Source organism: Knufia obscura, assembly GCF_036327395.1.
Source record: "Knufia obscura strain CCFEE 5817 isolate CBS 148926 chromosome Unknown scaffold_15, whole genome shotgun sequence".
NCBI classification, from domain to species: Eukaryota; Fungi; Ascomycota; class Eurotiomycetes; order Chaetothyriales; family Trichomeriaceae; genus Knufia; species Knufia obscura.
Genome location: NW_027042701.1, coordinates 60,710 through 84,624, shown reverse-complemented (window position 1 = coordinate 84,624; position 23,915 = coordinate 60,710). Strand labels below are relative to the sequence as shown.

Genomic DNA, 23,915 nt, shown 5'->3' with positions numbered 1-23,915 from the left:
GTTAGTTTCACAGGGGGGTACGGGAAAAGATTTCCGACGGCGTTCACGCTCGTGAATGGCCTGTTACAACGCAAATACATGCATAAACATAAGATCCATATCCATCACTCTACGAGTCGCCCAATCGTTCAGTGCAGAATAGAGCCTTCTAGCCACTACTGACCGAAGATCTATACTGAGAAGGCGTGTCTCGGCATAAGTGCGGATGAAAACCTGGCGGTGAACAACAGCCTGAACGCCCATATCAGCACGCCACAAGGCCTTCGCTGTACCTAGTTCACCTCACAGGTCTACTTACGCAATAATGCTGTACGAACCGGCGTCGGCAAGCAGAGATCTAGACTGGTCATGGTAGCGCACGTACGTTGTCAACTTCGTTGTCAACGTGCTTCTCGAGACCGAAGGGACTTCATATGTGAACTCGATCAAGTGCAGGAAGTTGTGAAAGATGATGGCGTAGATTGTGTATCGTGGCACATACTAGTCGACCAACGTGGCCGCTCGACCTCCCCAAATTTGTGCTTAAGACCGGCAGCGTCAATAGAACGGATTGCGCGTGGGTGAAGTGAACAAGAATTCTGCCACATCAGTGGAAAGTTGCATTGTATTCAGTCGGACCTGACGATGTTCGGCACTGCTCTTGCAATCGCCATAATATCATGCTCAGCAGCCTCAACCTAGACGTTCCCTGATATTACAATCAGCTTGCAACAAGCTCACTGTATCCCAGTCATGCTTCAACATACTCACGACCACAATCGATCCCAATTAGCTCGCACCACTCGCCTCCCTATACACTCCGACAGCCCCTCCATTGCCGGCCGTGACGAACCTTTCCGCCTTTCCTCTCTCCCCAGACGTCTCTCCTTTCGGCAGCCACTTCACAGCCCACAAACCCCGTCCCTCCCCATCAGTCATCGTACATACACACTGTCTCGTCTCCACACTCCAGATCTTGATTTTTCCGTCTAAACTTCCAGATACCAGGTACTCGCCTGTGTACGACCAGTCCAGCGATGTGATCCACGCCTCGTGACCGCGTAGTAACGCGACTGTTTCGCCGGACTTGGCGTCGTAGAGGGAGATGAGGGACGAGTCGCCGGCTGCTGCTAGGAGTGTTGAGCCGGGTGAGAACTTCAGTGTGCGGACTGGTGAGGCTTGTGTGGGGAGACTGTGCGTGAGACGGGTCGTTGAGCTGCTGAATATGTAGATATTGCCTGTTGGGTGGGATGTGGCCGTCAAACTGTTGTCTGGTGACTATCGAGGTGGTTAGTTCGAAGCCCATCGTAGCCAGAGTGGTTCGCATGAAAGGAGGAGCAAGGAGTAGTACTCACCACATCGACAGCCAATCCGAAGCCTCCCCTAGTCTCATACTCTGCAAACTTATTCGCAACAACTTTCTCCTCCCCCGTCTTCTCATTCGTGATTTCCCTCGTCAACTCCCAGACATTGTTGCGTCCATCATACGTCGTGCCAACCAAGAACCGGCCCTCGGAATCAAGTGCGACAGCCCATAGCTCGCCGGCTTTCTTGGCAGCTGGTATTTCTCCAGTGGGCTTCCAGATGCCGTCTGAGAACTTCCAGATCTTGGCTTCGCCGCCAAAGCCAACGGATACAAGGGTGAGATGGTTCCTCGAGATAGCGATGTGATGACAGCCGAGGGGATGTGCGTTCTTTAGGACCTGATCTTGGGTGAAATCTGTGCTGGTGGTGGAGTGGATTTTTAGGTCGGGGCTGCCTGAGCCGGTGATGGTTTGGGTGGGTGTTGCTGCGAGTGCGAAGATGTCGGTGGTGTGGGCTGTGAGTTGTTAGCAAGTGTTAGGGCTTTAGGCGCAGGGTGGCTGACCATCATCGATTGTGTGCTGAGCGAGATATTGTTTTGACTGTACATTGTTAGAGATATCCGGGGTAGAGCCAAGCTTGAGTGAATGGGGTGCGCGAGTTTGAACTTACCATGATGAACGCAGAATATCATGCTTGTGAGAATAAGCCCAGTGTATGGTGGCGTTAAGGAGCAGTGCAATATGGTACAGATTCCCGTTCCGCTCAAGCAAACATGATCATGGATTGTTAAGAATATGGGGTATCTGATACATTGCTTTACAGATTTACAAAGCGTGCTTTTTTCAGCATGACGTAGATTACGCAGTGCACAACCAAATGCTCGTGAGCACGACCCGGCTCCTGCAAATTGCTTCAAGACACCTACTCTGGTTGAGGTTTCTCCCTCTCATTGTCTCGTGGCCGGCTGTTTGTCCTCACACTGATCCTTTCCATGACCATGTATCAATATGTCCGTATCTCAATGACCACGAATCGGGAACAGCTCGCGCGACGTTCCAAATGTGATGACTCCTCGTCCAGAGAGAGCCATGTCCACTGAGCAGATGCTCGAGGCACGCAGCCGTGACCGTGTGGTGAAGCATCCGTGCAAGACGTTGCATGCGGCTGTTATCCTTTCAAACTCCTTCGGCTTGATCAATGCCACTGTCGCGTACTTCGCTTCGTACATCGTGCTTTAAATGGAACCGCCCAAATGCTTCGTGCGTGATCGCACCGAGCATGTCTCGGGGTGGCCAGCGCAGCCCTGCGCATATCACCCGGAACATTCCAGTATTGTGCGTCGAGATTGTGATCATTTGTCGGCTGGTATTTTGTTCATCCACTTATCAAGATAACTTTGCTTGATTTCTGCATCTGCGGTTAGTCCCATATGTGAGCTGAGGATAGCAACGACTTACCAGCTACACAGTAAGGACATAGAAAATGAGCTTTCTTCGGTCTGCCACATCCCGGGCATGTATTTATTGATTTGACATCCTTCAACGCTTTGCCTGCCAATTGCCGATGGCGCTTTTTCATATGTGATGTCTTCTTCTTGGGCACAGCTCGTAACACGCCTTCCCAGATGTCTGACAGGAAGCCGGGTATTTGTATCGAGATGGATGGTAATGTGAGAGTCGACAGTAAAGGCAGCGCAGGTCTCGCCGGAGATGATAGCGCAGGTGAGCCAAAGAGGACTCGGGAAAGGCCGAGGCCCGTTTGCCGCTGTAGCATCGCCATGTTTTGCGTTGTGAATGATGAGATGATGAGGTCGCGCTCTCGTTAAGCGTTCTCGTTCCTGCCAAATCTGTGAATTGATCGCAGCTGCTGTATGATCGACAACCTTGCCCGTTGAGGTTAGAGCCTCTTCCTGCTCAAAGAGGAAAGGTCAATGGTTCCCGCGCTGCCCCCTGCACCCTTGGCACAAAATAGGGGATCAGGAACGCCAAATTATCCGACAGCAGGTGCAGCCAAATTGTCTGGGGAACACATCGCTGTCCACTATCGCACCTTACCTCCCTGCTGCATTTCGAAAGTCGCATTGCGCGTTCGCCCAACCCTCGTCGCCATACTTGATACTCTTCCCAACGCAACTTCACAACCGCCAATATGACGATGCCACAGGGAAATGCAGTGTTTCCCAGAAGCCACGTTGGTTTCGACTCTATCACGCAGCAGATCGAGAAGAAGTTGCTCAAAAGAGGCTTTCAGTTCAATGTCATCTGCGTTGGTATGTGGTATGGGAGATGACTTGCGGCATGATCTGACCAGCGCAGGACAAACTGGACTGGGAAAGTCTACATTAATCAACACCATTTTCGCATCCCACCTCATCGACTCCAAAGGCCGAATGCGGCCTGATGAATCAGTTCGATCAACCACAGAGATCCAGACAGTATCACATGGTACGTGAAGGAAGCTGAACGGGACAAAAGTGCATACTGACAGCAGGCAGTCATTGAGGAGAATGGTGTACGGCTGAGACTGAACATTGTGGACACACCTGGTTACGGTGACCAGGTCAACAACGACAGATGGTGAGCACCCTAGACCAGATACACGGCGTATACTAATTTCTTCCAGCTGGGACCCCATCGTCAAGTACATCAAAGATCAACACTCAGCTTACCTCCGCAAAGAACTCACAGCCCAGCGAGAACGGTACATTCAAGACACCAGAATTCACTGCTGCTTGTTCTTCATTCAGCCATCTGGTCACGCTTTGAAACCCATCGATATCGTTGTTCTGAAGAAGCTCTCCGATGTTGTCAACGTTGTGCCAGTTATTGCGAAATCAGATTCGCTCACTCTAGAGGAGAGACGCGCATTCAAGGAGAGAATAAAGGAGGAATTCGCCTTCCACAACCTCAAGATGTACCCATACGACAACGACGAGCTCGATGACGAAGAGCGAGCAACAAATACCACAATCAAAGAGATTATCCCATTCGCAGTCGTTGGTAGTGAGAAGAGCATAATTGTTAATGGCAAGCAAGTCCGAGGCCGACAAAACAGATGGGGTGTCATCAATGTGGAGGACGAAAACCACTGCGAATTTGTCTATCTGAGGAACTTCCTGACGCGGACACATCTTCAGGATCTCATTGAGACTACCAGCCAGATCCACTACGAGACCTTCAGAGCGAAGCAGTTGTTGGCCCTGAAGGAGTCAAGTGCTGCTGGTGGAATGTCCGGCAGCAGACCCATCTCTCCATCTGCGGACAGAGAACTCAGCAGGAACTCGCAGAGGATGACCATGAACGGGTACTAATGGAGAGCCGTGGATCTGAACCGCCAGAGATGCGAGTCGCAGTGAGCGTTTGTCAAGCCTTTTGATGTTTTCGAAAAGCGAGCGTGCGGAAATGGACATTGACAGGAGAGCAGGTCTCATGTCTCTTTACCATTCATATCATTCATGTCATGGTATATAGTAATGCAACGACTTCAGTAATCCTGCTTTTGTCTATCGTCAACTCTTGTGGTTGGCTCCCTCTATCGTAGTGGTCGGTGAGTTGCTTCCTCCCAGGTGCTCGAGCTCGAGCAGATCGTGCTCCAATCACGAACCGACGTCAATACCTCTCTGAGCAGTCGCTTCCGAGCTTGTAATTCTCTATCCTCACCTCAATTCTGACTCGTCAAGTCCTTCATAACCCACTCATCCAGATCCCTAAACGCCCTATCCAAATCATCATTAACCACCACCTTATCCCCCCTCCCCTCCGTCCTACAATACTCAATCTCATTCTTCGCCTGTGCCAGCCTCTTCTGTATCGCGTCTTCACTGTCCGTCCCTCTCCCTCTCAACCGTTCCTCCAGCGTATCCACATCAGGCGGCTGAATAAAACATATCCGTGGATTCAACGCCGATTGTTTGAGTTGCTTCACCCCCTCCATCTCAATATCGAATACACATATCCGATTTCCGCTTGCCTCGTTCCCGTCCATGTCTTTGCCGCGTCCTTGAGCCACGGCTTGGACTGCGGCTCGAGAACTCCCGTAGTAGTTCCCACCGAATTTCGCGTGTTCCTCGAATTCGTGGTTGTGGATCATGGATTGGAAGGTGTCGGGGGTGGTGAAGTGGTAGTGTACGCCGTCGATTTCGCCCGGACGGGGAGACCGGGTTGTATGTGAGACGGAGAAGCCGAAGTGGGACGGGTGTGCGGCGAAGAGTTTCTTTAGGAGGGTGGATTTGCCGGTGCCGGAGGGGCCGGAGAAGACTATGGGGCGGGATGGGGTTGTTGTGGTTGTGGATGTGGGGGGGTCTTCTGAGAGTGTAGGGTCTTCTGTTCCGTCGGAGAGGGCGGCGGCGGCGGAAGGGGATACCCCGGGTGCTATACCGGCCATGTGAGGCGGGGCGTATTCTGTTGCTGCTGCGTCGGATTTTTCTGGGGCAGGTTTAGCGATGGGTGCTGAGGGGGAGTCGAGGTTGGTTGGGTCTTCTGTGCCGTCGTTTAGAGCGGCGGCTGCTGCTGGTGATACGCCGGGATGTGGGCTGGGGGATCCGAGGCCTGCGGTCGTGTTGGGGACAGATTTAGCCGGGTCGGTGGGCGGCATGGTTGTGGTTGTGGTGTGATCGTGTGGAATGGGGGTGGTTGGTGCTGGTGCTTGTCGGTGGAACTGCTTTGTGTTGACAGTCGCGAGTGGGCTGCTTGTTGACGAGGGAATGGGTGTCAAAGGTCTGGTGTGCAGAGACTGTATTATTTGTCTCGTAACTGCGACGGGAGGATGTACTCGTGGGATGACGCGTGTTGCTATATTTGTTGTCGCGGTGAGGACTTTCGAGCTGCGCATCCCACTATGCTTGTGGACCTGAGTACACCTGCATCATGATGTGAATATGGAGAAAGACAATTCAGGGTCGGTAACTCGGAGGTCCGCATGTTGTTCGGCTGTTCCTGCCCAAGGCAATAGCGGGCTTGGCAGAACATGAGTGGTACGAGCACCGCGAGTGTACCAGCGACATGAAGGTATGTTGGCAATGGCAACGATTTAATATCTCTCTGGTATGCCTCAGAGAGCTCAGTCTGCTCTTCCTCTATACCAGTTTTCAGACGATTTCGTCCCAGATCTGTTACCTTGAGTCTTGAGACAATGCGAGCGCTATTGCACTTGACGATGTTCGAGCTCATCTGGTTCGAGGCATTTTATTTACATATGCTCACGATGTGCTTCTATAAGGTGCTGCTTGGGTTATCGATGATGCAAACCTCCGCTAGCGAAGAATAATATTCCGCAAGATGCGCTCCCCTGTACCATCGTCTTGGTCCAGGCATGCGAGCGCCGCCACTTTCCGTGCTCTCCCAACATACGACAAGACACTTAGACCCTGTTAATCAACCATCTTGGGATCGCCAGTCACATGTTCCCTCTTGGTTACCGACACAGGCGTACCTAGGCAGGGAAGAACACTCTTGCTGTAACCGATGAGCTTCGAGTCTACAGCCGCCGCTTTGCCATGCGTCCGCGACTTCATAATAGAGCAGCGATCCGACAAGCCAAAGAGCTTCTCCGCGTGAAAGTAGAACACCACCAGAGACGCTTTTCTACAGAACTCTGTCAGCCCTTAGCTCTATTAGACGGAGAAGGAGCCGTTAGATCATAAGACGATACCTCGCTCATTCCCTGTCATGCCAACTAGTCAAGACTCAAAATGTACAACATCTTGATACCTAGTAAAGAAGATCTCCATGAGCAGCATGGATAGGCTGCGAGCTTAACCAGTTTTGTCATAGCACAGGCCGAGAAGCAGCTGCCGCACGACGGATGTGCTATTCTTCTTTGAGACTGCGCTAATGTCACAGTCGACTTCACTTCGTCAGCTGCTGAACACGCCTAATAGACGTGTGTCCTGGTATTGGTCAACATCCGACAGGATGAATATGGACATCTTGCTCTCAGCCGTTGGCCATGGTCACTCGGCATACGACAATCCAGGTCCATCACACTCTCTGTACAACAATTCCGGTACATCACACTCAGCATACGATAATCCCAGTCAATCATACCACAACCCGAGCTCATCACACTACAATAACGACTCTAGCGCGTCCCAATACCACCAAGGCCAGGACCAACTTCAATATCAGGATGCAGCGAACGTAAATGACCAGGAGCCGGAAGAAGAACTGCCCACTGATGCACCCGCCCCTCCCCCATCAGCCAACGAACATCCGCATGAATTATGGACCAAGACTCCGCGACCTCGAGGCCGACAAGCCAAAGATCCTCACGCCGAATACGTCCGCTTCGATTGCAAAGATGTAGACGATCTCGAGACGAACCTCGCAGAGTATCTCTCAGCACCTACCGCTCCAGCTGAGCATGCTACAATCGAATTCCACTTCCCAGTCACTGCTGCTTTTATGGTCTACACCAGAGACTTCAAGCGAGATGCCACTACAGCTTGGACGGCGGCCGATGTGCCGGATTTGATGAGAAGAACTGCAGTCTCTGTGGTCGAAGTTCTGCAAGAAACAGCCAACCCTAAAGATCAGATAGTGCGTCAGAAAGCCGTTGCAAGGACTATTGTCGAAGCAGTACAACGGGCGGATGGCTTCAGATATTCTTTCCATAACAATTGGATGAGCCGAGAAGATAGAGCACATCGGTTCTCATTCTTCTGCAACGACAGTACGTTGAACAAGGGAAGAGCTGCTAACGGTGGTGCTGGTAGCGAGGGCAGAGAACGGAGGAAGCCCGTCTATGACTGCAAGGGTCTTGTTGCTATCAAGTTCTCCATCACGAAAAACAACCTCGAGGTCCATTACAGACATATCCCTCTTCACAAGACATTCGAGGAGCGCGCACCGCCGCCGAGAAGAGAGAGTAAGAGGAGAAGGCTACTGGAAGTGCTCGACCCTAAGGCTATCGAAAGATTGCCAAAAAAGCAGAAGAAAGATATCACACCCAAGCAGAAGCAGAAATTGACCAAGTTCGGTCCGCACAAGAAGAATGGTAGACCAAGATCTACGAACAGTCAGCCCCGGCCAGCGAACTTTGGCGCGAACGCGCACAGGCAACAGCCAACAGATGAAGGTCTGCAGCCACTTATTGACTTCTTGGGTTCGGCTGAGAGGGAGACGCCAATGCGAGGCATGAGTGCACCTAATCAGGGTGCGGACAGTGGTGACGATGATAACGAAGGCGGAATCATCATGGTTGAAGACGACGACGCTCCGGCTGAAGATGACGATACTGCTGATCGCACCACAAACCCACCATCTGCCTTTCCTCGCGAGAAGGTCAGAGAGCTGCAGACTCGTCAGACATCGCAAAAGAGGCCAAAGCTACATGGTCCGTTATTGCCAGGACAGATGGAGGGCTCGTTGCAGGCCGGTAATATTACTTGGGGTACTGATACCCCAACAAGACACTATGCTAAGCAGACTGAGAAGGAGAGAAAGGAGAAGGAGAAGGCTGACAAGAAGAAGCAAAAAGAACAAGAAAAGGCGTCCAAGAAAGGGAAGAAGAAGAGTCAAACACTTGCTGGTCTAGACACTGCTGCCTCAGGACCACTGTCAGAACTCGAACTTCTCAAACAGCAGCTGGCGGCCACGACAGAACGCTTGGAGCGCCTCGAGAAGGAGAAAAGTCAGCCACAGCCATACCCTCCTTATCCACCGTACCAGTACCCTCACTATCCGTATCCCCCACCTGCGCAGGGCTACTATCCTCCGCCGCCACAAAGCCAACCTCCTCCGCCGCCGCAGCCGTCATACACCGTGTCGCGCCAGGCTGGTTCATTTCATTACTATCAGCCGCCGGCACCGGCGGGGCCACCAATGTATCCAGGTGGTCCTCCTCATCCCAACACTAATGTACAGCCGTCTGCACCAAAGACACCTGCTGCCCAACAGGCTACGCAGACTACTTCGTCCTTGGGACAGCAGGATCGGGGTGGTCAAGCGAGTCAGCAGCCGCCTATCACGGCTCAAAGTCAAAACCATGCTACGGTGCCAACAACAGATCCGCATGGGGACGACGCACAGGTCGCACAATCTGTTGCTGAGAAAGACGACGACGATGGGGTAACAGCAGACCCTCCTGTCAGGGCGGGCTCAGCACCTGCTGCGTCAACAGAAACAGTTGCAGAGCCCGATGGGTCCGCTGCCGCTTCAAGCGACGCGTCTCGACCTCAGGATCAGACCAGTGCTGCTGCAGCCACGGCTCAGCCTCCACAACCAGCGCGACCAGCCTCTGCTCCAGGACAAGCAGCATCGCAGGCGTCTGCAGCGCAACCTTCGCCGAAGGATGCACCGCTCCAAAGAGTCCATGCACCAACTTGTTCAGCGCCGAGACCTGGACAACCAACCATGGGCGTGCTCAAGGTCGCCAATGCCGCAGACAAACCGACTTTCCACGTGCACACGAATACGCCATCTTCTTCAAAGTCCCGGCCTCAGCAACCACTTGGTGGTGTGTTGAAATTGGTAGACGTGCCCAACACTCCCACTGCACGGAAAGACTTCCAGCAATCGGAAGACGCGAGAATGAAGGGCTTCTTCGACAGCGCTCTTGCTGCTATGAGTACTCCGACGAGTGCAGGTCCGTCTTTGGCCAACAGAAATCAACCACCTGCGTGGAACGGTCCGGCGTATGCCCCAGGATACGGCCCAGGTTGGCAGGCCTATCAAGGGAATAGACCGCCTACTACTGGCCAGCCATACAGTTATGCACCACCACCACAGAATTATCCTTATCCTTACCCATATCCTCCACCTTACCCGTACTCGTCGGCCTACGGACCTCCGCCACCACCGCCACCGCCTGCTGGAGGGCAAGTTCAGGGTAAATGGGTGACAACATCGCATCCACAACAAAAGCCTGCAGCACCGCTTGCAAAGCCGGGTGAGAGACCACCGCCTGGTTATGACGATCTACGAGCACAAATGGTTGCCCATGCCCAAGCGACTCCAACTCCAGCTGCAAAGGTGAAAGGAAAGGCACCAGATGCTGTGGAGAACAAGGAAAGGATTGTGAGCTCTACTACAAACACTGCCGATGGGAGCACAGGCACGGCGCAGGCAAAGCTTGCTATTGCTTCAGATTTGCAGGTTGACACGGATGCTGCTGCTAGTGGTGCGGAAGAGGGCAGGGTCGACCCACAAGCCCAGCCTCGATCTGCTGTCACCGTGTCAAGTGATGGATCATCAAATGAGTCAGTTGAGACTGCGCCTGAGCAGGCTGACAAAGGCGAGGCAGCTGTAGCGCAGGAGTCAGATGATGTTAGTGATACTTCGGAAGAGACATGACAATGGAAGATAAGAGGAATACACGACAAGTCGCTGTTCTCGCTTGCTTTCAGTATCAAGAGCACGGTTCGTTCGCCTCTAGCCTGGGTTGTGTGGCTTGGACATCGCTCCAAGCTACGTCGTTGCCGCTATATGTGCGCCAAGGTCACATAGTCAACATTATCACAGCCAGAATCTTACAGCAAAATACATACGTACGCCGGAACCACCTTTCCTCTTGTGCCCCGTTTGCTCTAGTATGTCTCTTCGCCTCACGAGGAGATCATGTCCCAAAGCTCATAAGATCCACATACTGATGACGCTTGCCTAACAAACATCTTCAATTCTGGACAGACTGCAGTGCCACACAACCACGACACAGTCTAACTGCCCCTGGCGGCACCGCGAAACAAGCAATGCCAGTTCCGGCTTTACCCCCAGAAATCGAGCAGAAGATTATAAAAGAATTACTGTGCCAGACTCGCACCAATATTAAGTACCTGCTTGTGTCGAAAAGCTGGACAGCTTACATCCTGTCGATCCTGTGGAGACATACTTATATCGAACTTGACACCCTCAGAAGCTATGTCGCAGCGATGCAAGCCGCGCCATACGAGATCGACAGAACACTGACATTACGGCTAAGCTACATACCACCAAGCTACAATGACCTTCAACTCACCAGATTCTTCAAGAAAGACTTTGCGCAATATCGCAATCTGAGAAGCCTCGGCATCACCTTATGCCGTTTCGACGAACCAGATCATCCGCTGTCTGTCGCATCGATCTGTGATGTCCTCCGGAATATGCCTGGGTCTGTGGAGGCTCTGGAGCTTGTCGTGATCGGAGAATCCGTTGTATTCTCCACCGGGATTCATGCCCTCTTGCGCGATGCCTTCAGGTGGCTCAGATTCATTCGACTCGACATACCGTTTAGTATTGCAGACAACTGGCTCAGGGGAAAGTGGAAGGGCGTGTATCCAAAGCTGGAAGAACTTCACATTGCTATCCGGCCTCAGCTGGCGACCGAGTACGATCCGAACCCGTACCAACGATGTATAGAAACCCTGAGGAATCGAGTTCGAAAGGGGAAATTTCCGCGACTACGCACGGCTTTTGTGCAAGACCTTGTGTCCCTTCGCGACCTTCAACGTCCGTGATTGCGGCTCGATGGCGACAACGAGCCCTTGGCTTGGGCAAATGACCAGATTAGAGTTGCTCATCTGGTCAGAGGCCTGCTGTGCCACTACACACTGGTCTGGTTTCCTTCAATGGCCAATAGGAGTCCCTGGTGGATCCAGTTCTACGTGTCCAATGCAAGAGGAACAGGAGAGTCGTGGCACCATGTCATTGCGCAAGATCCTGAGCAGACGGCGCAACCTTCGGGTGTGCCGCTTGGCTCGTTCTACAAGAAGCACGTCCTCGTGCAGTTACTGGGTGGACTTGGTTTCATCATGCGCAAACTGGAAGGCGACGACTGGCTTACAACTGATCGGGAGACTCGAGTGCCCGCAACACTGCTGAGTACATTTCGAGATCTACGTGCTGAACCGAAGGACGACAACCTTTTCGGACTTGAGGAGCTCGATATGCTGTCCAAGAAATTTATGCTGTATTATGCGGCTGCAGGACGTCCAATACTACAGCCGGTCATCACGACAATCTGAGATGCAGGAGTTCTAGTGCGAAGAGTCGATCAAAGCTCGCTGAGTTTGACCGTTCAGATGTACGTAGCTACCGACACCAAGGCCGTGAGTGGTTCCGCACTACCACCTTATATGGAAAGCACTGTTACAGCTCAACAGCATACATTCTACATCATCAACCCCTCCTTGACTGACTTTGTTGGCCCGTGCCAGCACAGTCTATGGATAGTGTTAATCGGAATTAATTCGAGTCGTACATTCTCGCCACAGAAGACAATCGCCGTGCTACTACTGCCTTTAGCAACACCTCCATGAGAAGATATATTGAAGTCTGGGTGTTGTATGAAACGTGAAGCAATCATGGCATGACATATCGCGTCCCAATCACCGTCAAAGCTACAGTATCTCTTGGCTACCCATACTAGATCGTTCAGAGCATATCACTCATCTCGGCATAAACTCAAGAACATTCCTTGGCTCCCATCGATGTGGCTTACTCCAGAACTGACGCAAGGCACGCCACGTGAAGCAAATGCACGCCACTCATACCGCCATGGCAGCCAAACCGGTTCGACCTTTGCCAGGTCAACCCCAACCACTGAACATTCCGTCACACTCAAGCCCCATCCTCGCAATTCTCCGCACTCGGGCACTGGTAGTCAGACCCAATCGTAGGAAGGTTGACAGGCTGGATAACATTGTCCACGAACTCGCCAAGCCAATTACCTGTAACAAATAGTCAGTACTCATCCCCTCTTACATCACAGTTCAACATACCAGGAGGCCCATAATTACAAACAGTAAAGAACGGCCGGATATTCGTGCTTGGATCGATATTCCCCAATCCATTGGCAGAACAGTCAGTCGTGTAGCAGCCCACGGTCTCCGTGTCCCGCCACACGATCTGGCTGAAGTGACCCCATTGGTGCAGGGTTGCTGTGTCGGGTTCGCCGCCGTAGTAGGTGTAGTAGTTCACCTCGCCGTTGTAGAAGCCGTCTGTGATGATGCTGCCCATTTGCACGGGGAGGTAGCCTGCGCCTATGTTTTGGCCGTAGCAGGCTTGGGCGCTGCCGTCTTCGTTTGGTGGGCAGTCGGTTGCGCTGGTGGATGTTAGTGAGTTGGGTTGGGGTGTAGGGGTGGGGAAGGATGATTATGGCGGGACTTACGTGTCGTGGGCGTAGATGCAGCCGTCGGCGATCTTCTTGGCTGTTGCGGCGAGGGCGGGGTCCCAGGTTAGGGGGTCGGCTGTGTGGTTTGCGCGGTGGCGGTTGTGGTGGCGGATGACGGTGTCGATGTAGGCTTTGTTTGTGATTTCTGGTTCGGTGGCGGTGGAGGTGGTTGTTGTTGCTGAGGATGAGGTGAAGGATGTCTCACTTGTTGTCGTCGTTGTTGCTTCGGCACTGGTCGTTGTCTCGGTGCTGGTCGTTGACTCGGTACTGGTGGAGCTCTCTGCATCTGTTTCTAGGTGTTAGCATTGTACTCGGTATACCCAGTGTTAGAACAGTGAACGGTGGCAGGGGCTTAAAAAGCTACTGTTAACGAAACAACAGAACCTTATTCTTCGCACCGAAATAAGGACGAGAGTACAGCTAAATGCCTTGACAAGGAGCAGGACTTACCGGTAGTTGTGCTAGAATCAGCAGATGTCGTCGAGCTCGTCGACTCCGTGGTCGCTTCAGTACCGGTAGTAGTAGTGGAAGCGTCGACAGATGTGCTTTGGGTGCCAGTGGAGCTAACGGTTGAAGACAAGGATGTGGTTGTACCCGTCTCATCCTGAGCTGCGACAAGCTCAGGCTCTACAGCCTCGCATACATCCGAAGCCTCTGCTCCATCAGTCAAGACCACCAGATCGTCTCCTTGTACGCAGAACCCTTCGACTTCTGGAATGGAGACATTGCCATTGCCATCCACGTTGATCTCCACCGGAGTCTCGGGTTGCTCGTCTTGGATGCTGAACCGCGGAGGATCGGCGTCTTCGTCAAGCGCAACAAACTGAGAACCACTCTTCAGCAATCCATCATCGTCCAGTGTAAAGGTCGCTGCTTCGGATTCGCTGGTCACTAGAATGCTCTGACCTTCCTCATCAAAGGCGAGATACTCGACCGCTCTCTTTGACAGACGCTGAGCAGCAGGAGTGGCAGTCGGCACATTGAATACAATGTAGAATGATGAGCTGGTAACTTCGGGATCTGTGGAGGCCACGGTCGTTAGAGAAGTGGTTGTAGTGGTCGTGGCCACCGTCGTGCTCGAGCTTGTTGGGATTGGAGTTGAAGGAGTAACAAGTTCTTCATCACCTGGTATGATGACCTCGGTACCATTGCCTGGAACACCAGTCGTGGAGCTTGTCATCGTGGTGGTCGACCTGGACCCTCCAATCCCGCCATTGGTGTTTGTGTTCGAAGTAGTCGAGGCCGGCGGCAGTGTGAGACTGGCCAAAGACGTGCTGGAGGAGCTCGTCGTCGATCGTGTGCCTCCATTTGCCCCATTGGTCACATAGTACGTAGTATACTCTGTGAAGGTAATGGTATCCGTGTAGCTATAGCTTTCACAGATTGTGACTGTAGTCTGAGCTTGCACGCCAGCGGCAAGGGCCACTGCCATCCATGTTGCTGGCCGCATCCTGGATCATAAACGAGTGACAAGGACGACGGTTACAGGACAGAAGCAAAAGCGGGTAGAAGAACGCAAGCGAAGGATTTTGGCGGCTCAAAGGCATTTGAGTTGGCGCAAGACGGAGTCCACATACCTTTCATTTCATAGTTGCTGTGCATTCTTGATGTAAATCATGATCAACATTCCAGACGATGCTTCGCCAGCTTGGTCTGTGCAGCCATGCAGCTCAGTAGAGCACGCCCTTGAGATAGCATGACATGAATGCCTTGGCCGCTGTATTAGCATCTCGTTTCGCGAAGGATCCAAGAGTGGCGATACAATATATGGTCGTTTCAGTCATGATAGGTCATACTCAACATCGATGGAGAGAAACAATTCCCGGGACACTGACGAAGGGGTGAGGGAAGAGAGGGAAGGCGCGTGGGATTAGAGTGCATCGGCTTACTTGCCTTGAAGATAGGAGTCATGCCAAGACCTCTACTCGATGATCACGGGACTAGATATAGAGGTTGTGGCAACTCTACCGAACGAGGTTCATATCACACTCCTCAGCCAAAGGACCGAAGGCGCGACCAGCTAACAAGAATGACGATGCATCAGACAGATGTCTTGGAGTTGATGACCGCTTTTCCGAGTCTCTACTTCCCGCTGCTTTTGTATGGAAAGCACCACCCACTCGTCACATCGCTGTCATCTCTGTCACAGGACATATAAGCGTCCGGAGCACCTTCAGCGTCATTACGCTTCTCATAGAAGTCACCGGTCGCATCTATGCGAGGCATGTGGCCGGACATTTTCACGTTCCGATGCTCTGAAGCGACACCAAAGAACGTGCACAGCACAGTACAACGATGCGACGACGTCGCAGTCTAGGAGGCGCGCCTGTGATCGTTGTGTGCGCCTGAAAAAGGCGTGCGATTTCAAGGTCCCATGTCGCACGTGTGTCGACAAGCATACGGAATGTACCATTAACACAACAGACACGACTGACCAGCCGGCTATTGCTGGTAATCCTCCTGACTTCGGCGCTCCTGATCCCTCTCACCATGACGGTGCTGTTTTGTCGTCTGAGGTCTTCGCCGGCACGCCATGGCTCGAGATGGACACAGGTCTTTTGGACCTGGCAAGCACAAGCTGGAATGATTTCTTGAGCCTGGCGCCTGCTTCGGCCGCCCACAGTAGAGACAACGGCAGTCTGACTCTTCGTTTTCTGGATAACTTCACGAAGCGCACTGGACTGGTCGAATCGTTTGATTGCGGCACCTATGAGCTGCGACGAATGGTTCTCGACCAAGCACAGCAAAAGCATGGCGTGTGGCAAAATGCTATCGCGCCTCTACAGCTCGACAAAAGTCTCACAATTGACCCACTCGATGTACGATGCCATGAAGTTGTTGCCCTTGTCAAAGAGGTAGCAATGTTCAGACCGAAGAATAGTGCAGTTGATGTGACGTGGTCTGATGTAACACACGACATGTGCTCACAGTTTTTTGCTCCAGCAAATATTCGCACATATCTGGAGTTATATTGGTCAATTTGGCATCCAAACGTCAATATCGTGCATCGACCCACATTCGAGCCTATTGCCGCGAAAAGTGCTCTTCTGGCAGCGATGGCAGTCATCGGTGCGTCCGTGTAGGTTCGCTGAGACGAATGAGGCTAACAATGACAGGCGCATGTGTATCGCCAAATCGAATAGACAAAGACGACGCACGTGTTTGGTTCAACGCGGTGGAAGAACTTGTGTTTACCGACGACGACTTCTGTAGCGATGAGTCTGGGCTCACAGACGATCCGCCAAACCGTTCCAAGATACAAGCAATGCAAGCCGCTTATATCGTCTGCCTATACCAGAACTGGGAGGGATCTGATTCGGCTAAACGGCGCATTCGACGACATCGTTTCAGCACACTCGTGTCTGTTGCAAGAGACATTGAATTGCACAACGCCAGGCACATCCAGTATACAAATCGAGCCGAGTTTGATTGGAGCGCTTTTGCAGCTCGAGAAGAGCTGATACGAACCTGTCTTTGGATCTTCCTGTTGGACACGGCATTCGTCATCTTCAACAACTTGCCACCACGCATGGTTATCAAGGAGATGGCTATGGACTTGGCCAGCTGCGAAGCTGTATTCCAAGCCGAGTCAGCGGATGTCTGTTTTCGAACATTCCAACGGAAGTCGCAAAACTTTGCCCTGCAATTGCCTCGAGTTGTTGGCACGTTCTATCGCGCCGCTGAAATACTATGCAAGGCCGAACTCGACGATCTAAGTCGCCAGCAATTAGCTGATTTGGGCCCCCTCAATCTTTTCGCAATCACATCGTCTCTTCATTCGATGATTTTTCACTATCAGAACAACTTCGGTTCCGAAAGTCAGTTGGTGCCAATCCGCAATGCCTTGGAGAACTGGAAAATGGTCTGGACGGAGTACACGCATGAATTGGCACTCAATCCTGACCACGCACCGTTGGGCTCTGCAATTATTACGCCAAGCAACATGTGGAAAAGAATCGGTTTCATGAGGCATGCATCAGATTACTGGTTGCTTGCTAGTTTGATCCTTGACCGCATCTGCATCACAGAGCACCAACCTTCCGACGGCGAAGCCGAATTAGTGTCGGACTCTCTTGCTTCGTCGAATGCAGCGGAGCAGAAACTGTATCCGGTGCTGCAGAAGTACGACGAGACGAGTATGCAGCAAGTCAACGACCTCATTGCGCACTTCCAGCAGACGACAATCTCTTGATGGTGCTGTCCAATATCTCTCAGGTGATTGGCTGCCAGTTCTTGGGTTCTCCGCAAACCTTCGCCCACCTCCATCTCCGACAGATGTCAATCGTCCCACCCGAAGTCCGTCCTCCACAAATACTGTTACAATTGGACAATCAGCACGCTGGCGTCCAGTACTAAGCTTGTCTATGCTCAGCCCATCAGCTTGGTCCAATAATGGACTTGCGTTGTCCCGATATGCTTGCCGCTTCAGCTCTACTAACACAGGCCCACCCTGCTTGAGGACTCATTGTTCGGCTACAGCAATCGGAAGGGTACCTGACTCATAGCCATATATACCGCGCCATGTCCGCCCATGAGGAACCAGTGCACTGTCGTTGCTAGCGGAGTTTCTGCTCTCGCCTACTCCTGGACTCATCGACATGGCCCAAACATATATGCTTGTCTGGCTTGCGGTTGCGCTATGCTTTGCCAGGTTCCTACTGATAGGTCGGCGACCTAAGGGATACCCTCCGGGTCCTCCGACTGTGCCTATCCTTGGAAACATCCATCAGGTGAGTGCCCACGCTGCTTCTCGTGTCGCGTTGCTGAACAACATGATTAGATGCCTTCCCGTGATGCCCACCTTCAATTCCAGAAGTGGGCTCAGGTATATGGGCCGATCTACAGCTTGATGCTCGGAACCAAGACACTAATTGTGTTGTCAAGCGACGAAGCGGTCAAAGAACTGCTTGACAAGAGGAGCAACAACTTTTCCGACCGACAAGAAATGTACATCGGTCAAACGTTATGCAGTGGTGATTTGAGACTGTTAATGATGGGTTATGGGCCAAGATGGCGCAACTTTCGAAAAATGGTTCATGCATTGCTCAACATTTCTGCGGCGAAATCTTACGTGCCCTACCAAGTGCTCGAGAACAAGCAGATGCTGTACGAAATGTTGCAGCAACCGGATCGTTTCCTCCAGAACATCAGACGGTACTCCAATGCGCTCACAACAACCATGGTCTTTGGTTGGCGCACACCGACCTATGAAGATGCAGCAATGAAGCAGCTCTTCGACGGATTCTCCGAATTCGCAGATATCAACCAGACTGGCGCGGCCGCTCTCATTGACTTCTTTCCGCTTCTGCGCAAGCTGCCTGACTTTGTGCTGCAGACGCAAAAGAAAGCCAAAGATATGCACAAGCATGAGAAGGAACTTTACCTGGGCCACTGGCTCGCTGCCAAGAAGGCAGACGCTGACGGCACAATCAAGCCTTGCTTTTGCGTCGGTATGGCCGAGGCGCAGAGGAAAGACAGTTTCAGTGATGATCAAGCCGCATACATTTCTGGCACCCTGCTCGAAGCGGGCTCCGACACGACGTCAAGCACACTGTACGCATTTGTTCAGGCGATGCTGCTCTATCCAGAGGTTCAACGCGAAGCCCAAGCCGAGATCGACAAAGTCATTGGCCAAGATCGCCTGCCCACCATGGACGACGAACCCAATCTACCCTATATCCGTGGCTGCGTGAAAGAGACTCTGCGCTGGATGCCAACGACAATTCTTGGCGCAGTACCGCATGCCGCGACGAAAGAAGACACCTACATGGGGTATACCATCCCAGCCGGAGCAGGCGTCATGAACAACGTCTGGGCCATCAACATGGATCCAAATCGATCACCGGAGCCCCGAAGATTCAATCCAGATCGATACATCAACGATACCTTGTCGCTATCCGAGTCGGCCGCAAATCCTGACGCCTCAAAGCGAGATCAGTTCACATTTGGCGCTGGAAGACGCATCTGCCCGGGTATCCATGTCGCAGAGCGCAGTCTATTCCTCGGTATGTCGAGGATGATCTCGGCGTTTGATTTTACTCCTGTGAAGGATCCGAAGACGGGAGAGGCGATCCTACCGGATCAGGAGAAGTTGACGCAGGGATTTGTGTGTATGCCTGGGGAGTTCAGGGTTGAGATCACGCCGAGGAGTGCGGCGAAGGCGGAACTTGTGAGACGGGAGTGGGAGGAGGCGAAGAGAACGTTGTTGGATCCTGTTACGAAGCAGTGGGTGAGGCAGCCCGAGGGGGTGGAGATGTGAACAATGCGGGTCAGGGGCTGTCTGGATGTTTGGCATCACGGCGCTAGGACTTGTTCATGGGTCCAGCTCTCTCATTGAACCTGTTTCGGGTTACAAGATAAGGTTCTCTAGCTAGGTGTAGTACGTTGACACTTTGCAGGTACTATAGCTAAGGTTGTTGCTATCGAGAGGCTTTCAATTGATGTATGTATGTCTGCTATGGTATCATCCTGCATTTGGTTCTGTTCTGGCCGCCTAATGTCTCAGCTCAAGTCGATCTTCCAGAGCGACGCTGCGCACCAACTTTGCATGATCTATGTTCTCTCCAGCCCACGTGTACAATGTCCAAGACACAGTATCTCCTCCGCAACCTTTTTTCCTGCGATCGAACCAATTCATCACTTCGCCAAGCACGAACTTGGAGAGCTCAGGCGGCTACTCCAATCAGCGGGTAAGGCTCCTAGCGGATGGGTTCCGTGGCTAGTGAAGAATAGCTCAGAGGCCATCGAACCACGGCACCAGTATATCTTGATGGGTAGTATTGAAATCGTCGATTATCTTCCTCGCGTCTTGATGTTCACTCGTGTCGTCGAAATGGAACAGCGATGCCTCTTCGGTCAGTGCCACCATTTTCCTCAGTTCAGGTTGTTTGAGCTCGCTTTGTGGCAGTCTTGTTCCCAGCGAATTCATCACCCACGGTGTGCCCTGAACGCGTGCCGCAATTTCCATCGTCGAACCAACGATTTGGACCGTGGCTTTACCACTCACGTGAAGATTCTGGTTATCGTTCTGTTGTGATACACAGTCCCATTCTTCGTCGCGTGCCCGCTGCGTTGACACAAAGCACCGAGTCCAGTACACGTTCGTACCCACGCCCATGCACGTCAAGTGGACTAGGGGGTAGAAGTACTGGTGCCCTTCCACGAGATCGAACACCCGGCCAACGTGGATCCACTGTGCTGCCGCTTTGCTGTGCCTCCTGAAAGTCCAGCCTGGCATGTTCAGAGACTTGACCTCCGTGGAATCGTGCATGCGGGCTGTGCGGAGTCTGGGCCATCGTCCTTTGTTCAACGCAGTCATGATAGTCTTTTCGAAGTCGTCCAGTAAAGTCGGGTCGTAGTCGCGCTTGATCAAGTCAGGTGTGACCACGAGTACGTCAAGCTCTTCTAAAGTCGAACGCAATTGACTCCAGTTGCCGTCGAAGAAGCATTCGACAGCATCGTGTGGGACTTCAAGTCGCAAATGCCTGAGTCTCTATGCTGCTTTGCGTAACGTTGCTCTGATGGCATGGTGGAATTTGATCGACTGTGCAGCGAGTATCAGTTCCAGAGATTGAACCGATGCTGGAAGGAAGCGAAGCAGGGAGTAAGGCCCGTCCAAGTCGAGACCGTCGGAACCGATTGAGTCGCAGAATGTGACGCTTAGGTACTGCAGATTGTGGCAGACGGTGAGGCGCGAGAACCAATGGTATATCCGAGGCAAGTGGTATGGTGCATAGAGCATGCACATCGATCGAGGTCTGCTGCGAATGCTGTCACTGCCGTCCAAGGTCTCCACAAGAGCGGCATATTTGTTTGTCGTCATGACAGAGACGTCTTTCCAAAGTACTGATTTGGCATAGTCACACCAGGCTTTGCACACCAAGAAGATACGTGGATCACAGCTTCGACCTTTGTATTGGAGGATGATGAAATGGTCGATGATAAGCTGTTCGATCTCGGTGGGGAATACTGGGCTTGATGTCCCGTGAGTCTGCACGGCATTTGGTGGTGCAGACATTCTGATGGAAGAGTGAACGACTATGTGGCGTCTTGGAAACTTTGGTTGATTCTGGTATCGGGACCCGTAGTCGCGGAGAACTCGATATCAGATGAGTGTGTTCTCAGGGCTTTGTGTCTGGATGGATGGATATCGTTGTTTTCGGTGTCTCGAGTTGTAAGAAGTGTTGCAGTCTAAGCTGTCAAGCTAGAAGAGATCAGTAAGATTGCCTGTATGGGGCTTTATATATAGTCTCGCTTCAATGGAGTGACATTAGCTATTAATGCACTTGCACTCTCAGTGCGAACGGAAGAATTGTCTTGTCGTTATGCCGTGACTCATGTTGTGCCAGTTGCTATGCATTGCGTTTGATCATGTTTGCCTGAAGGAAATTGTGGGTGACATGCTTATGAACAAACAAATAAAGTCCGGGCGTGACCAGCTTGGCCCCAAAGAGAGCATCGATGTAGCCTCCAGCTAATAAGCTCGAGAAAGAGTGCTTGCCGGCATATGCTTTGTCGAATTCAGTATTATCATCCGAACAGTCACTGCTGTGGCTGACGGCTGCTCACTTGAAAGATAGAAGCAACAATGCTTCGAATCTTGTTGTAAGTCCTTCCTTGACTATACTTGCATCTCAACCACCTCAACCTCATTCCCACCACTCAACACCGTCCTACTCACCGCAGCGAAAGCATACGCCCCGAAGCACGGCTTCAGTGGGAACGCAGGGTTTACCCTGCGGTCCTTGGCGAGCAATTTGTTCAAGTGTGCTGGTTTGACGGCAACAGCCCGCCAGCCTTGAGATCGACGTTAAGCGATTGACATCGAGGCGTGCGGAAGACGATATCAAGATCCACCTTGGCCGAGCTAGCTTTGCTGTTGATCGCTATCTTCCTCCAATTGTCCTCGTCGTATGCGTCGGAGTTTGTATCGGAGACATCAACATGGATATTCGTCCGGAACCTGAGCAGGACGTCGTCACTTACGAGTTCCGCTGGCACTCGTGATCTGGCGTCTTCTTTGGAGGCTGTTGTTGTAAGCAATAGAGGCGCTGCATCATTGAAGCGGATCTGCTGGGAATACACTTCATCGTTTGAGAACCATGGGAATCCGGCTGTGGCTGGTCTGCGAGGAATGAGGCTGGGTGTTGGCACGGCTCTCAAGCCATTCCTGCCGATGTATATGAGGCGTACGGGCTGATGGAGGTGCTTTGAGAAGAACGTGGCGACGTCCGCGCCTGTATCGGAGTCTGTTGCCCTGGTGCCAAATATATCGACTGTGTAAGTCGGAGCTGAGTCAGGATCATCGTCGGCTGGTTGAGTTGAGACGCTGATCGTCCCGACAGTACTCATTGGGAGTGTGGAATATATTTAGGTTTGTCCTGGCATCGTCGGTGCTTTGACGGAAGAGGCAGAGCTGCGAGGTTGTCTTGAAGGTCAGATGCTTTGGAATGGCGTTGCCGCTCTCAGCTTCTTTGGTTGATGCGTCCTTGATCAGGACAAAGGCACGGTCGTGCTCAAAGCCAACATCGGTGATTTGGACTGACGTGAGCTCAACGGGAAGGGGGACTTGAGAGGGTAGATGAATAGCTTAGTCGATCAGAAGCAGCTCAGGCATGTTCGCCCTTTGCACGTACATATCGCGGAAGCACTGTGCGAGTTCCTCGTCTGATCCTGGACCATGAGGTTGTTCCTGTGACACAGTTATGTTTGACAGCAGGTCTTTGCAGGTGTGGTGTCAGCACAAGAGCTCGACATGACAGGGAGATCAAATACGAAAGCAAGCAAACATGGTCGCTTGTGGTACTCATCATACGAATACTTCCTTACGGAGGACGCGCAGAGCATTTTCCACCCGACCTTTCGGCAAATTGCATGATGAGCTGTGCAAGCTCTTGGATTCATTCGTACTATTGCTCTTGATAGTGACAAGATGCTGGCTGCGACAGTTCCCACAATCTCCGGCTATAGATGCCTTCGACTCTCGGTAAGCTGGTCTTGAGACTTTCATGTGTTTCAAAAGGCATGGGAGTGAATGAAAGTGATGGACAGTTAAGACTTGTGGTATGGGATTCATCATTTTCTGGCTGGAATAAACTCCATAAATGCCTCAGTAAGGCTATAACTGCTCCGCCGCACCTTCCACGTGTTCGACGAATTGCCTTGCCAAGCATGAATGCGACTGCCAAAAGACCGTGCCCAACTGTGTCTGGCCGTTGGATAGCATGGTAAGAGTGTACAATACTTCAGACATCGGTCATCGCTGTATCAGCATCTTCCACGAGTCCCATTTTCCAATCAGCCGGCTACAGTAAGCAACATCCGCAGCCTGGGTCCCTCCAAACACCCCTCCCCGCCGATAACGCGTACTTGTACCTCGCGATCACTCAACGCATCTCGAGACCGTCCGAGTCCCAGCATGGATCGGTAGCCACAGCTCGAAGACCACCCTTCCCTGGCAACCACTTGATAAGAACTACACAACAAATCCGTCAACCTTCACGTTCGTTACCTGTTCATCTGCCTAAATAATTCCATTTGGCCCTGAG

The 23,915-nt window shown here is 52.1% G+C and overlaps 12 protein-coding genes across 12 annotated transcripts; 6 read left to right on the top strand and 6 right to left on the bottom strand.

Annotated features, from left to right (window-relative positions):
• Positions 1 to 768: 768 nt before the first annotated feature.
• Positions 769 to 1,956, bottom strand: rec14_2 (Ski complex subunit Rec14; the record flags this gene model as incomplete). Its single annotated transcript, XM_064878237.1, has 4 exons — positions 769 to 1,257; positions 1,335 to 1,798; positions 1,847 to 1,883; positions 1,954 to 1,956. 4 exons carry the CDS (start codon positions 1,954 to 1,956, stop codon positions 769 to 771), a joined length of 993 nt encoding a protein of 330 aa, XP_064725805.1.
• A 679-nt stretch (positions 1,957 to 2,635) lies between these two features.
• Positions 2,636 to 3,063, bottom strand: rec14_1 (Ski complex subunit Rec14; the record flags this gene model as incomplete). The annotated part of the gene is made up of 2 exons (XM_064878236.1): positions 2,636 to 2,691; positions 2,742 to 3,063. 2 exons carry the CDS (start codon positions 3,061 to 3,063, stop codon positions 2,636 to 2,638), a joined length of 378 nt encoding a protein of 125 aa, XP_064725804.1.
• A 369-nt stretch (positions 3,064 to 3,432) lies between these two features.
• On the top strand, positions 3,433 to 4,594 carry CDC10 (cell division control protein; the record flags this gene model as incomplete). Its single annotated transcript, XM_064878235.1, has 4 exons — positions 3,433 to 3,553; positions 3,600 to 3,728; positions 3,779 to 3,860; positions 3,907 to 4,594. The coding sequence occupies 4 exons, from the start codon at positions 3,433 to 3,435 to the stop codon at positions 4,592 to 4,594; spliced, it is 1,020 nt and encodes a 339-aa protein (XP_064725803.1).
• Positions 4,595 to 4,944: 350 nt separating this feature from the next.
• On the bottom strand, positions 4,945 to 5,877 carry GUK1 (guanylate kinase; the record flags this gene model as incomplete). Its single annotated transcript, XM_064878234.1, has 1 exon — positions 4,945 to 5,877. One exon carries the CDS (start codon positions 5,875 to 5,877, stop codon positions 4,945 to 4,947), a length of 933 nt encoding a protein of 310 aa, XP_064725802.1.
• A 1,319-nt stretch (positions 5,878 to 7,196) lies between these two features.
• PMZ80_009840 (uncharacterized protein) lies at positions 7,197 to 10,574 on the top strand (the record flags this gene model as incomplete). The annotated part of the gene is made up of 1 exon (XM_064878233.1): positions 7,197 to 10,574. The coding sequence occupies one exon, from the start codon at positions 7,197 to 7,199 to the stop codon at positions 10,572 to 10,574; it is 3,378 nt and encodes a 1,125-aa protein (XP_064725801.1).
• A 395-nt stretch (positions 10,575 to 10,969) lies between these two features.
• PMZ80_009839 (uncharacterized protein) lies at positions 10,970 to 11,713 on the top strand (the record flags this gene model as incomplete). Its single annotated transcript, XM_064878232.1, has 1 exon — positions 10,970 to 11,713. One exon carries the CDS (start codon positions 10,970 to 10,972, stop codon positions 11,711 to 11,713), a length of 744 nt encoding a protein of 247 aa, XP_064725800.1.
• Positions 11,714 to 11,824: 111 nt separating this feature from the next.
• Positions 11,825 to 12,220, top strand: PMZ80_009838 (uncharacterized protein; the record flags this gene model as incomplete). The annotated part of the gene is made up of 1 exon (XM_064878231.1): positions 11,825 to 12,220. One exon carries the CDS (start codon positions 11,825 to 11,827, stop codon positions 12,218 to 12,220), a length of 396 nt encoding a protein of 131 aa, XP_064725799.1.
• A 595-nt stretch (positions 12,221 to 12,815) lies between these two features.
• PMZ80_009837 (uncharacterized protein) lies at positions 12,816 to 14,818 on the bottom strand (the record flags this gene model as incomplete). The annotated part of the gene is made up of 4 exons (XM_064878230.1): positions 12,816 to 12,925; positions 12,977 to 13,299; positions 13,366 to 13,654; positions 13,819 to 14,818. 4 exons carry the CDS (start codon positions 14,816 to 14,818, stop codon positions 12,816 to 12,818), a joined length of 1,722 nt encoding a protein of 573 aa, XP_064725798.1.
• A 1,093-nt stretch (positions 14,819 to 15,911) lies between these two features.
• On the top strand, positions 15,912 to 17,560 carry PMZ80_009836 (uncharacterized protein; the record flags this gene model as incomplete). Its single annotated transcript, XM_064878229.1, has 2 exons — positions 15,912 to 16,437; positions 16,485 to 17,560. 2 exons carry the CDS (start codon positions 15,912 to 15,914, stop codon positions 17,558 to 17,560), a joined length of 1,602 nt encoding a protein of 533 aa, XP_064725797.1.
• Positions 17,561 to 17,966: 406 nt separating this feature from the next.
• Positions 17,967 to 19,627, top strand: PMZ80_009835 (uncharacterized protein; the record flags this gene model as incomplete). The annotated part of the gene is made up of 2 exons (XM_064878228.1): positions 17,967 to 18,098; positions 18,149 to 19,627. 2 exons carry the CDS (start codon positions 17,967 to 17,969, stop codon positions 19,625 to 19,627), a joined length of 1,611 nt encoding a protein of 536 aa, XP_064725796.1.
• A 474-nt stretch (positions 19,628 to 20,101) lies between these two features.
• On the bottom strand, positions 20,102 to 20,686 carry PMZ80_009834 (uncharacterized protein; the record flags this gene model as incomplete). The annotated part of the gene is made up of 1 exon (XM_064878227.1): positions 20,102 to 20,686. One exon carries the CDS (start codon positions 20,684 to 20,686, stop codon positions 20,102 to 20,104), a length of 585 nt encoding a protein of 194 aa, XP_064725795.1.
• Positions 20,687 to 22,128: 1,442 nt separating this feature from the next.
• On the bottom strand, positions 22,129 to 22,719 carry PMZ80_009833 (uncharacterized protein; the record flags this gene model as incomplete). The annotated part of the gene is made up of 1 exon (XM_064878226.1): positions 22,129 to 22,719. One exon carries the CDS (start codon positions 22,717 to 22,719, stop codon positions 22,129 to 22,131), a length of 591 nt encoding a protein of 196 aa, XP_064725794.1.
• Positions 22,720 to 23,915: the final 1,196 nt, after the last annotated feature.